This window comes from Aptenodytes patagonicus, chromosome Z, assembly GCF_965638725.1.
Source record: "Aptenodytes patagonicus chromosome Z, bAptPat1.pri.cur, whole genome shotgun sequence".
Classification (NCBI taxonomy): Eukaryota; Metazoa; Chordata; class Aves; order Sphenisciformes; family Spheniscidae; genus Aptenodytes; species Aptenodytes patagonicus.
In genome coordinates this window covers 23,527,541-23,541,795 of record NC_134982.1, presented here as the reverse complement: position 1 = coordinate 23,541,795, position 14,255 = coordinate 23,527,541, and the positions used below count along the sequence as shown (strand labels likewise).

Below are 14,255 nucleotides of genomic sequence, written 5' to 3'. Positions count from 1 at the left end.
TACACACGCACACACTTTAAATATGTAGTTTAAAACACCACGGACTCCAGTGTCAAAGTGTGCTAAATAAGCTGTTTTCTTCGACATGTTCTACATTCATCGTACTTGAAAATACTGCTCTAACCTGACAAAACACTAGCAAGAATAGTGGATGTACAGAGCTGAATATCTGGGTATTATTTTTATTACACTCTACCTTTAAAACTTGAACTTGACCTTCAGTAGTTATGTCCTTCAAAAGTTCACAAAATGACCGGCATAAGTCAGCAGCATACATCTGAAATTAAATGAAAAAGAAGGTATTACGCAAACATGTTTTATATCTATGTACATATTTCAAAACTCAACACATTAAGATTACACATGTCCAAAGACCCAGCTTCTCTTCAAAGATCATATTTGCTAAAATGCTTGTCTTTCCTGAACTAATTAAAATCTAATCTAAGCACTGTTATTTTTTTAACATTGCAGGTTTTTTAAACAATCAAGCTCAATGAATTTTCTAATGAAGAAGGTGTGAGAACAAGGCATAACATCTCTAGTTCAATTCTTGGTAGAATTTATGATCATAACATTAATCTAGTAGGATAATTAGAGTAACTGTTACTACCCCGGCACAGGACCTTTTCAGGTACCAAAGTACTAAATCAATCCACAAAACATTAATTCTAAAGAATAATCTTTCTCAAATCTTTTTTAATTGAATGCCCACCATGTGCCATAAAGAGCTAAAATTAGAACAATATACTTGTATACACATAAATGAGTAAGAGTATAAACGTTTGTGTACAATGTTTTCCAACATGAGAGAAAAAAATAGTTTGCCAGTAGGGAACTAAGGTGCTAATACGAATCTTTATATAATGGTAACATACCTGTAAAAATTCAGATGATGATAAGAAAATATAAGCATTGATGATCTTAAAGCAATTTTTGAGGTTTTCTGAACTCAGTTCTGGAAAAAAAGAAATTACACTTTAGAACCTCATCACCAAACTGAAGTAAAACTAAAACGATTCACTTCTAAAAGTCTTTTTCCTCACACAGCTTTTAAGTGCCAGATGCCTACAAATAGAAAAAAGTTATCTTAGATTCAGTACCATTCAGGTTCTGTCTCCCTGCCAAAGACAATAACAAAAGAGGGATAACAGCTCTGATGTTCTCACATGGAAGCACAAGAAATCCTATGACCTCAAAAAGCCAATGCTAATTAAAAAAACAACAAAAAAAAAAAGAGTCGAGTTTTGGATGCGATAGTGGGCTAAGAAGATATTAAAGACGGAACAAATGAAACACGTAATTAAGAGAACTACAGTTACTAATAAATGCTCTCTCTCACATTTGAGTAAGTAAATGCTGAGTAGAAACCGTGAAATAAAGATTGAAGTTCTGCTCTTCTGACCCAGGTGCCACATCAAATAGCATTGAGCTTTTGGACTGAAACACACTGAGCTTTAGGCCATACCTTGAGTATTTCAGTAAGGTAAGCATATCCATTTAAGAGACAGATACACACAGGCGATGGTATACAGCAGCAGTTTGAAGAGAGAAAAAAGACATGTCCTCAGGCCGCACCTGTAAGACTGTTTTTAAAAAAAAAATCACCCCAGAACATCTATAAACACAATTCATAGCAAAACAAAAGTGTTCAAAGTTGCACATGGAGATTGATACTAGTGCAGAAAGCCAACAGCCCTCGTTGTCTGAAAACAAAACAGAAGACCAAAAAACCTCAATGGGCTTGCTAAATTTTCTTAAAACCAGTTTGGGAGGCAGACTATTCTTGGTAAAGTAAGTGGACTTCTGCTCCACCACCTTTAATTAATATTCCAATAAAATCATCATGGAAAGCCAACAGGAAAATACTTTTAAGTAAGTTTTAAATAAAATTCCTTACCAGATTGAACTAACACCAGCAGCTGGCTAAGACCTGGAATGTCTTCCATGGCTTACATGAACGCAGCCTGTATCACAGTGTGGCTTACACCTAGTGATGCTTATATAGAAAAATTTCCACAAAAAATATCACATGACAGAAACTATGGCTGGTTTTCCATTATAATGTCTGAAAAGTTCTGGGGAGTTTTAGCAGTTTCTCTTCTTTTCCCTCTCATTAGAAAGAACGTTAATGTTCCTGTTATCTGACATGGCCATTGGACAGCTTTGAATGCATGACTACTTTCATACCTCAGTGCTTGGACAAGTCATGTCTTGTTATCACTTATTTTGAATATTTTCGTATCTTGACTTGAAAATAGATGATTTTTCACCTATCCATCCAATATTCTCATTAGAAGATTCCAATACATTTATAAATTAGCTTTAGTAGTGTACTAATAGTGTTACACGTTTCTTGAAGTTACTGCATTCTCCTTAGAGGTCTGCAGGGTTTTTTTTTTCTTACTGGATACAACCGTATTTCAAGTTTCAGACAGTGATGCAGTAGCCAAACTGTAAAGAAATGGTCATATGAACATGAAGTGCTACCAAGCTTTCCATAACTTTCCATTCTGTGATAACTGATACAAAGGCAATAAAGTACGAGTAGCAAAATTGCAGGAAGTAAGTTATTTCAGGCCAGCAGGAAAAAAAAACAGGTAAGATAAATGTCGTGGAAACGACAGAATTTCAGTCACTCATCTGTGCATAAAGCTCAATGTTTAGTAAAAGCATTTTTCCAGAAAGATATCACCTTCAACTGATTACATTTAAAAACCAATTATGCATCAATTCTCTTGCCAGGTTTTCCTGAATCAAACATATCTTTTCCTGAATTAATACACTCCTCTGGGTTTTGCTGGGGACCAGAGGAATTATTCTACTTCCAGTAACCTGCTTTTTGCCATTACCTTTACAAGTACAGCACAGGCACATTAAACCTGATGCTTCTTGGAACAGGTATGTCTTGACTTTGACCATATTCCCAACCTGAAATTGTATCAGATTCAGCTGTCATTTTAAGCAGTCTCAGTGCAGAAATGCATCCATCCTCTGAGAATTAATGTATTCCTCCATTCCACATTATTCAACCCGCTGCACCAAGAGATGGATTAAAGAACCTCTGCAACCCCTCTATAGGGCAATTATATTTCAACAGAATTTAAACATTAGCAGCAGTGCTGACATGAAAACCAAATGACAATTATGCTGTGAACAATTACTGTACATCAGTGATAGCACCACAGTTATGCAAGTGAAATCAAGCCTTCATATCAAATGCAACATTCTACTCCTGTATCTAAGATTTAAGGAAAGCACTGGCTACTTTAAAAGGCAAATCTAATTGATTTGTACAACTCCTCCAACATTCAGTTCCAACAGCAGTGGTATCCTGAAATGGATATGAAAAGCTCTTTTCAGAAGGACAAATATATCTGGAAAGGAACAACTACATATTACTTTCAGACTAGTTAAAAAAGAAAAATCAAACACATTTCTACATTCTTCCCCTTTCAGTTGACTGTTAAAAATTAAAGAGATGTCACTGCCCTGACATATACCTATGGTGACATATGGCACAGGCCTGTGATATGGCCATGACAAAGGCATGTTCAAATAATGAAAAACCTAGTATGAATGAATGAATCACAAAAAAAAAATCATTAACTAAATCTCAAACCAATTTTTTTACACATCACACATTGGAATTGCTTGCCAACAGATAAGCATGTTTTAAAGAAGTCTCCTAAAAGATTCAGGAGAAGCAATGGCAAGCAATTACTTCTGAGGGCTGTAAAATTAAATTAGGAAAGAAAGTCAAAGAACGCTGAAGGTATATTCTTGTCAGTAAGACAACTGGCTCCAGCAGAGAAAGCACAAGAGGAGGCAGCATAGAGGCCCTCAAAGTTCAGGTTTCTAAGGTATTACTGGTGGGCCAGAAAGCAACGATAGACAAGCAAGTGCTTGTGCAGTACATAGTCTTGGCAAGTATCTTAAGAGCACTTAAAAAAAATTGTGCAACAGGTGATATATTCATTTGCAGTCATCTAAACATGCATTCACCAACAGGAAAAAAAAAAACCCAGAGCAACACCTTTCTATTAAGTGATATCCATAGCACACTTCAAAAACTACCAGACATAATTTGTACACAGTATATCTCATTCAGTTTTATATCACTTTGCTGAAGAAAACATACTGTTATAACACAGAAATCATAAATCAAGTTTTGTACTTTGATGGTTAAGCTAAACTCCCAAATCCAATGGGAAATACTAGGTGCTTAAAGAGCTCTTAAGAGTCCTGAATCAGAACCATCAATCTATCACTGCACACCTCCTGAATTTTCTGAAGAAATACTGTGTACAGTCACAATCAAGTCCCACAGGACCTTGCCCATAAAGGCAATTAGACAAAGCAAAAGCTACAACACAATGAATAACCAACAACCTGAATAATACACAATCCAGCCTACTGTCTGTACCTCCTTAAACATAACCAAACTGTCTACTTATATAAAAATGGTTATCAGTATTATTTTCCACAGTCCCTTTGGGTCTGAGTTATCAAAGCTGCACTGTATCTATTTACATACACTGTTCAATTCCCACAGAAGTTTGTCCCCTATTATTGTATATGAATACCTCTAAGAAGTAATATTTATGCAAGACTCAAAAATCATAGAATTGTAGAATAGTTTGGGTTGGAAGGGACCTCTAAAGGTCATCTAGTCCAATCCCCCCACCATGGGCAGGGACATCTTCAACTAGATCAGGTTGCTCAGAGCCCCATCCAACCTGACCTTGAATGTTTCCAGGGATGGAGCATCCACCACCTCTCTGGGCAACCTGTGCCAGTGCTTCACCACCCTCAGCATAAAAAATTTCTTCCTTATATCTAGTCTCAATCTACCCCCCTTTAGTTGAAAGCCATTCCCCCTTGTCCTGTCACAACAGGCCCTGCTAAAAAGTCTGTCCCCATCTTTTTTATAAGCCCCCTTTAAGGACTGAAAGGCTGCAAGAAGGTCTCCCTGAAGCCTTCTCTTCTCTAGGCTGAACAACCCCAACTCTCTCAGCCTATTCTCATAGGAGAGGTGTTCCATCCCCATGATCATTTTCATGGCCCTCTTCTGGACTCGCTCCAACAGGTCCATGTCTTTCTTCTGCTGAGGGCTCCAGAGCTGGACACAGTACTCCAAGGTGGGGTCTCTCCAGAGCAGAGTAGAGGGGCAGAATCACCTCCCTCGACCTGCTGGCCACGCTTCTTTGGATGCAGCCCAGGGTACGATTGGCCTTCTGGGCTGCGAGCACACGTTGCTGGCTCATGTCCAGCTTTTCGTCCACCACTACCCCCAAGTCCTTCTCGGCAGGGCTGCTCTCAATCCCTTCATCCCCCAGCCTCTATTGATACCAGGGGTTGCCCCAACCCAGGTGCAGGATCTTGCACTTGGCCTTGTTAAACCTCATGAGGTTCACACAGGCCCACTTCTTGAGCTTGTCCAGGCTCCTCTGGGTTGCATGCCGTCCCTCTGGCGTGTCAACCACACCACTCAGCTTGGTGTCCTCTGCAAACTTGCTGAGGGTGCACTCGATCCCACTGTCTATGGCATTGAGGAAGATATTCAATGGTACCGGTCCCAATACAGACCCCTGTGGGACGCCACTTGTCACCAACCTCCATCTGGACATTGAGCCGTTGACCACTACCCTCTGGATGCGACCATCTAACCAATTCCTCACCCACCGGACAGTCCACCCAGCAAATCCATACCTCTCCAGTTTAGAGAGAAGGATGTTGTGGGGGACCATGTCAAAGGCCTTATAGAGGTCCAGATAGATGACATCTGTAGCCCTTCCCATCTCCACTGATGTAGTCACTCTGTCAAAAATGCTATAATCTGGTCATGAAGATGATAAAAAGTCTTCTCTCCCTCTGTAGTTTGATGACTTCTTGCCAGATCTCTTTCCTCCTCTTCAGCAGGACAGGGTCTGCTATATACCTCTAACATCCAAAAATCTCATGTATGAACTTCTCTCCCTCCCTTCCAGCTCTTCTAGTTCAACCATGTTGACCTCTAATAGGACACTTTTTCTGAAGGACTTAAATGCCGATGGAGCAGTTAAACACACCAGAAAAATAGTTACATTACCTGTATATTACAGTTTTTCCATTCAGTAAGAACAAATTCAGAAACTAAAGGTGAGGAGGTTCATATTCCTTACATTGTATTTTCAACAAAATCATTTTCTGGAGCACCTTGTTCGTAGTTCTCCAACCTGCTCCGAAAGACATAAGCAAGGCAGTCATCTACTCAGAACTTCCCTTCACCAGATCTGCCCTTTTGCTTCCACTTTGATAACTTAAGACTGAATTAAGAACCAGTCTCGGAGAGATTTTCTGGTTTGCCTCATCTCAGACAGGTAAGGCACACAAGACTGCAATTTTGAAACTCTAAATTTGAGGATCTCAAAATTTGAATGGATTTCTGCATTTGTCCAACTGAAAACAGCAGACTTCCCAGTTAAAACACCTTGTCCTGACAGCTACATCACCGTGGTGACAAGGATAGGAAGTCTTTATTCTTAAGTGCTGGAAGTTTCAGGTGAATACTGCCACTTGTATACTGGAGAAACTGTACTACAGAACTAAGACTGAATGGTTATTTAATTAACTTGCACAGTGAATCATCATTGATCAATACATTTCTTCTGCAAGGGGCTGCAGCTTAAATTGTGCTGTTGCACAGGATTTAAGTGAAGTATCCTTTCTTCAAGTATACTGAATGAATGAAGTAGCTGCCTGAGGGGTACTGGATGGCAATATTGCACTGTTTTTATAACTACCAAGTTTTAAAATAAAGTTAGCACTAACCCAAGATTCAAGCTCTATTTCAACACCACAGCACCATGGCTATATCGTGTGGAGGCTGTCCAGCTAGATTCTCCTGATGTAAACAGAAGGGAACTGCAGGCAAAAGAGCATCCCAGAACGGTTTCCACCTTCTGGCAAAATGCACACCATTTTAGCCTACAGCAATCAAAATTTTTGACTGACATGACACTCAGAAAACAAGTTTCTCAGAAAAATGCTCAGGAAGTAAAGTAGTACCAGAAGTCTACATGAGGAAATTCGTCTATGATTACACATCAGGTGCTGTGTTTTTGCCACTCACCCCCATCCCTGATAAAAAAAAATTGACGTTAAGTGTGTTTGAAGCCTCACCTTAAGGAAAACCTACCTAGCTTTATTGTACTACTTGCTCTACCAGCATCATACAACAGCTTTCATTTTTCAGAACAAGGCACGTTCTCTTGAGGATATATTTTTTCCAAAGGAGAGCATCACAATTCTCCAGGATTCATTCATAAAATAAGGAAATTGTTACAAGTGTAGAATATTCCTCAATACCTCCACCTTGTTTTAGAAGGTGCCAAGGTTTCCATTCATACTCATCTCTACCCTGGAAAGTATCGCATGAAGACTAGGGAGGACAGGGCAGGGAGAAAATAGCAATAGTAAATGTAAACAAGCCACAAATACAGAGTATTTCTGAATTTAACTCAAGCAGATCGGCAGTGTGACACAGCTATGAAAATCACAACCATTTGTATAGTACAAGCTTCCTGTAGCAGATACTATCTACTACTAACGCAGAACAAGGAGGAAGGTGTATAGATATGAATGAAGACAAATAGTAAATATTTGGCAGCTACAGAACCTAAAAGGTAGCTCTGGAGTTAAATACTAAAACCGCTAAAAAACACTACTTTCCTGAGCAGTTTCGTCATTAGAGATCTAGTATACACAGAGAAGTAACAGAAGGTGTCATCTTGCACCTACCCACCGTGATGTAACTTAATATTTTATTCTGACTAAAGGTCAACAGAAAGTGCTGAAAACAACAATCAATTAAAAAGCTAACTTCTGTAAGTTTATAAACACATTCCTCTCAGAAATGAATCCATTTGCTATATTAGCTCCACAGCCTACAAAAACAGAGCTAAAGACTTCATTAAACAAAAACATTTTTACACAATAAAATTAAACCATAAAATTTTTATACTCCCTTTAATTACAAAGCAAAAGCACCCCAAATATCAGTATTTCCTAAGCACTGAATCTTAATGCTCATTAATAAGTTCATATTTTGTCAACAACTCAGGCAAAACTACTGCTTTTAATTTCATAATGACTGATACGCTTATAGACATATTTAGGTAGTTTGAAAACATCCTACATAGTTATTAACTGAATAATGGAAAAGCTAATAATGAAAACTTCAATTCTTCAGACTAGAAATCATCATTCTGCCTGTAAACAGAACAGGCAAGTATTCCATATAATCAGTATCACTAAAACTCAGCACATTTGGTGTTCAATTTCAGGAACTTCTTTAAAAAAACTCTGAAATGATAAACTGAAATTTGTCTTATCTTTTGGGTACAAAGCAGCTTCAATTTATAAAAAAAGAGAACTAGTGTAAGTATATAATAAATATTAAAGTAGACAGGAAAGTCAAACAATAAAAGCCTGTTCTTCATTTTTTTTTTAATAGTTAAAATTTTGCAAGCCCCCTTAGTTCTTGTAGCCACAGCAGCATTACTTAATGCGTGAACAACACAAGCAGTAGAGGGGGAAAAAAAAAACCCCAAACCCAGAAATGTTATTAGTAAAAGACTTACCAAGAAGGGCAGACATGTTCTGAAATACTCTCAGGAGCTCAGGTGTAAGACATGGACTGTTCTCCAACGTCACTAACCTAAAAATAGATTAAGCAAAATATTTTAGATGCTCTATGAATAACATTACACAATAATTTTGACAGAGGTAAAACACTGCAACTTCTAGTAACCATCTATATGGTCCTTATTTCAAGTGTAGCAGTAGTCCTTAAAACACACCCATCAGTATAAACACGGGTCTTGCCATGGTAGAAAAAGAAAGCAAAACATGCTACTGTCTTTTTATAAAGACAAAGTAACCTCCAAAATGCAGCAGTCAGAATGTCTAAGTACCCAACTTGGGAACTCGGAGAAGGTGAGCAGAGAGGAATACTCATGGTGTAAGGCCACGTGTGTAGTGCTCTAGACCTCAAAGGAGCACCTGTGGTGGCAACCAGCTCAAACCTTTACTTTTTTTTTTTTTTGAGATCTGAGATGATGCATTGATTACCATACATAAAAGCATAACTATCTGCTCAGCATTGTTTGTATCAATTTAAAATTCCTGAGATTTGAAAACAGTAGCTATAAATTAAATTCATCCTTAAAGCCACAGCAACACATTCCAGTTTGTTCCTAGATCTTAGGTGTGGGATTACTGTATTTAAATAACATCTCTGATTTTGTAAAGTATCTTGTCTGTTCTCCCGCTCTTCGTTCAAGAAGCCGTTAGTGTCCCAACTGTCTCTGCCAGCTCCATCCAGATTCCTCCAATGCTCTAAGACATCTTAAAATATCATTCTTCTGCACAGGCATCAGAATAACAACCTCAAGATCAGTATTATTAAGAAGATATAAAAGTTCTGAACTGATATATTAAAAAAGCCCCTGTCTTAAATTTTGTGAAGATCTGGCACTTCAACTTGCTGCCCCACCACCAACAGCATTATAAATCTTAGTTTTGCTGCACATAGAACAGATCATTTGTAGGTTAAGCATTTGTAATTCAAATGCCCATCCACAATACAGATCAAAGGAATCCCTCACTATTTCAAGACAAACTCAATATATTCCTATTCTGCAGGAAAGAGATGTGCTGAATTCGGTCCAGGTAACAGTTTCCTCCTCCTAGAGTGTCAGCTGCACCAGCAACAAACAAGTTAGGCTCATGGCAAACTGATCACAGTGCCACTTCTTGTTTTACGTTCAGTCACCAAATAGCTTGAGATCTTCTACATTCTACAACTTCTACATTTTATCCTTGTAAACTCGCCATCTCTTCCAGCAACCAGCTCTGAGAATCATTGGGTCATTGTGATCCCAAAGTCAAGCACATCAAATAGTTAGTTTAGCATGCACATTAATAGTGAGTCTCAACTTTTTGTCTTGCTGTTCATTATCACAACAGAACTGTATCCACTATCAACTGCCTGAAAATGGATTACCTACTCAGTTATTTTTAATTGTGTTTCTTTTATTAACTTCCTAACGTCATCTGAGAAAAGGTAGAATATAGATGATGACAAGGTAAGATAACAAGAACATCTAAATTCTTAATAGTCAAATCTTTTTTTAAAATCTTTTTTTTTCTTCTGGGGATACAAAAATAACATTTTAAAAATTAGAAACCGGTAAAGAACACTCTTACCACAACTCTAAGCCATCTTCCAGAAGATAGACATGTGGAGGCTGAGAAACATCTGTACTTAGCTGAATAACTGGAAGTAGAAAAGGATAGAGATTTTTGCTGTCTGCTCCCAGTCCCTATAAAAGCAAATAAAAAAAAATTAAAATACTTCAAAAACCTCAAATCAAGCATTTCAAGAAGAGCATTGTAAAGATCTATGACGCTGTTCTATTCACACAGTGTAAACAAGCATTCAAGAAATCAAAGGTTGAACTTGCATCTGTTTCATTCAACCACAAAATAGTCTGATACTCCTGAGATTTCTCTCAACATGTTTTCAAAAAACTTATGCAATTTTCTCAAGACAAGCAGCTTATCAATGGTCTGCAAGAAAAAAAATGATAATCAATACACATTCCTAAAATCATTCACTGGTCATTCTCTTTCTGGGAAAAGTCACAGCTCTAATAAATACTAAATGACTAAATGCTGAATAAAATGTTTTAAAGATCAAGAAAAGAATTACTCTTTGGACTCTACCACATACTAAATCTTTTGACATATTCTAAGAATCAGGAGAAGGGTTTGGTTTCATTGCTACACAAAGATTCCTAGATTGATTACAGTAATTTATTTTTTAAATGATCCATGAGCCATACACAAAGATGTCATCCCAAGAATGCAGAGTAAAGAATTTTTTCAGCAATCATTTAATAAGAAAACCCAATTTTTAAAAATAAGCTAAAGATACTTATTGTCAAAACTAATCATAAATTAAAACTAATCCTAAAAGTAATGGAATTCTTAAATTGGGAACTACTGCCTATTTTGTAATATTGCTACTTAAGAGAACTGAAGCTAGCTGAATGCTGCTTTTGCATAAATACTATATTTGGAAACTGTTAAGTCTAAAATTATTTGTTGTTTCTAAGTTAAGGCTTCTTTATGGAATTACTTATTTATTTAAACAAACTTGTCTTAAAAGAAACAGAACCTTCCATAAATTTGTCTAATCTTTTTGTGTCCACCTATACTTTTGGCCTCCACAGGTGCCAGTAACAAGAAGTTTCACAATTTGTTTATTGTGAAAATACATTTTCTCTTTGTTTGAACTAACTCCACTTTTAAAAGAACCCTAATTTTCCCTTTAGTTGTAATGTCTAGACATTCCCCTTCCACTTTCTCTCCACTGTTAACCTCTATAATACTATCCTCTTAGTCATACATTTCCACGAGTTCAAGATTGCCTGCATATTCAGTCTGTTGATATATGGACACTGCCCTACATCCTAGGAGCACTTCTCTTGATCTTTGCTAGTCCTACTACATCTTTTTTGAGAGGTAGTAGGGGTTGGAGAAGGTGGGATGACATATAGTCCGTATTAAAGAAGTGCTTAATAGCACAGAATCTGCAGGCAATGTAACCATATATTGTTTTATTCGTCAAACTTTTCTCAGACACATACTACATTTTATTTGCATTTTTACTGCCAACAGCACAGATATTTCTAGGTATTTAAAGTTCAAGGATTATTTAATTATACCAAGACCTTTTCCTTCACTGATAAGAAATTCAGTTAATTTTAACTATTATCTCTGGATAAAGCAAGCAACTATTTCTATAGGCTTTCAAAATTCTCTGCCAAGGTATTACAGTAAGCCTCTAGAGGAATTAGGGAATTTATTGTACATGTATAGAAAAACAGGGAAGAGACTCGAGTTACCACCAAGAATCAAAACCACCCAAGCAGCTCATCTTGAGTGCCATCATGCAGCACGTACAGGACAACCAGGTGATCAGGCCCAGTCAGCATGGGTTTAGGAAAGGCAGGTCCTGCTTGAACCAACCTGATCTCCTTCTATGACAAGATGATCCATGTAATGGATGGGGGAAAGGCTGTGGATGTGGTCTACCTGGACTTCAGTAAAGCCTTTGACACCATTTCCCACAGCATTCTCCTGGAGAAACTGGCTGCTCATGGCTTGGATGGGCGTACTCTTCCCTGTGCAAAAAACTGGCCGGACGGCCAGGCCAAAGACTTGTGGTGAATGGAGTTAAATCCAGTTGGCGGCCGGTCACGAGCGGTGTTCCCCAGGGCTCAGTTTTGGAGCCAGTTCTGTTTAATATCTTTATCAACGATCTGGATGAGGACATCGAGTGCACCCTCAGGAAGTTTGCAGATGACACCAAGTTGGGCGGGAGTGTTGATCTGCTCGAGGGTAGGAAGGCTCTGCAGAGGGACCTGGACAGGCTGGATCGATGGGCCGAGGCCAATTGTATGAGGTTCAACAAGGCCAAGTGCCGGGTCCTGCACTTTGGCCACAACAACCCCATGCAACGCTACAGGCTTGGGGAAGAGTGGCTGGAAAGCTGCCTGGCGGAAAAGGACCTGGGGGTGCTGGTTGACAGCCGGCTGAACAGGAGCCGGCAGTGTGCCCAGGCGGCCAAGAAGGCCAATGGCATCCTGGCCTGTATCAGAAATAGTGTGGCCAGCAGGAGTAGGGAAGTGATCGTGCCCCTGTACTCGGCACTGGTGAGGCTGCACCTCGAATACTGTGTTCAGTTTTGGGCCCCTCACTACAAGAAGGACGTTGAGGTGCTGGAGCGTGTCCAGAGAAGGGCAACGAGGCTGGTGAGGGGTCTGGGGGTCTGGAGAACAAGTCCTATGAGGAGCAGCTGAGGGAACTGGGGTTGTTTAGCCTGGAGAAGAGGAGGCTCAGGGGAGACCTTAATCACACTCTACAACTACCTGAAAGGAGGTTGTAGCCAAGTGGGTGTCGGTCTCTTCTCCCAGGTAGCAAATGATAGGATGAGAGGAAATGGCCTCAAGTTGCGGCAGGGGAGGTTTAGATTGGATATTAGGAAAAATGTCTTTACTGAAAGAGTGGTTAAACATTGGAACAGGCTGCCCAGGGAAGTGGTTGAGTCACCACCCCTGGAGGTATTTAAAAGACATGTAGATGAGGCACTTAGGGACATGGTTTAGTGGTGGACTTGGCAGTGTTAGCTTACCAGCTGGACTTGATGATCTTAAGAGTCTTTTCCAGCCTCAGTGATTCTATGATTCTAAAAGGTCTAAACTCATTTATCTGACTACAGATTACCAGCAACTTCCATTTAGATACAATGTTGGTCAACATAGCTATTAATGTTATATGGCAAAATCTCTGACCACAAGTTATCCAGATTTCTTTAGTTTTGAGAACTGGAAGACGCTAAGTGAACTAAACAAACTTAGCTAAATAAACAACTATGGGCAAATGAAACCTAATGTTGATAAATGCAAGCAATATTCTGGAAAGGAAAAGTTCCCTACAACACACAGATATAAAAAAAAAAAAAATCTACAAGAATCTATAGAAACACAATGGTCTGAGAATCACTATGGTCACGTGTATTCTCAGGATTACTATCACCTATTGCACTTAGAAGCCACAGTCACGAACAAAGATAAGGTGATAGAAGTCCCTGGCTCACAGACGTCTTAATAGTTCTGGCCATTCCATTTTAAAACGGACATTAAAAAGAGGAGATGTTCAAGTACAGCTAAAAAGAAAATTATGAGCACAGATAAACTCTCAAAGAAAAAAAAAATCAGAGATTGAAATACAAATAATGGGATGTGATACAAATCGATTACGTAACAAAGCAGACAGCTCAGAGCTGCTATTATCTCTGTTATATAAAACATATGAACAAAGCAGAACAGAACATCAGAAAAATTAGGAAATTTAAGAAGGGATGAAATAAAGTATTTTTTCCAATATGCTATATAAAAATGTTGCACAAATCATTGCAAAAGGACATAATAGGTATGAGGTTATGCAGTAGAAAGGTAACGGTACAAGTGGTAACAATAAAAGGGTTGGAATTCTAAATAAACAAGATGACCCACAATTAGTCAATGCCAACAACACCCTGAGAAGAATTAAACCTAACAGTTATGATTTAAACGAGAAACATTTGATGCTAATCTGAATTAAAATGCAAATTTAAAAAACAGGCAAAGTGAAACTTGTGGTGGCCC

The 14,255-nt window shown here is 38.5% G+C and overlaps 1 protein-coding gene across 5 annotated transcripts in view; it reads right to left on the bottom strand.

Moving 5' to 3' along the window:
* The window catches only part of IPO11 (importin 11), a 108,998-nt gene that overhangs the window by 41,634 nt on the left and 53,109 nt on the right, over window positions 1-14,255 (bottom strand). For all 5 annotated transcript variants that reach the window (XM_076362242.1, XM_076362246.1, XM_076362245.1 and 2 more), the window contains 4 exons: window positions 10,249-10,364; window positions 8,622-8,698; window positions 876-955; window positions 197-277 (listed from right to left, as the gene is read on the bottom strand). In XM_076362242.1, coding sequence (XP_076218357.1) covers window positions 197-277; window positions 876-955; window positions 8,622-8,698; window positions 10,249-10,364 — 354 coding nt within the window. The remainder of the gene's footprint in view (window positions 1-196; window positions 278-875; window positions 956-8,621; window positions 8,699-10,248; window positions 10,365-14,255) is intronic.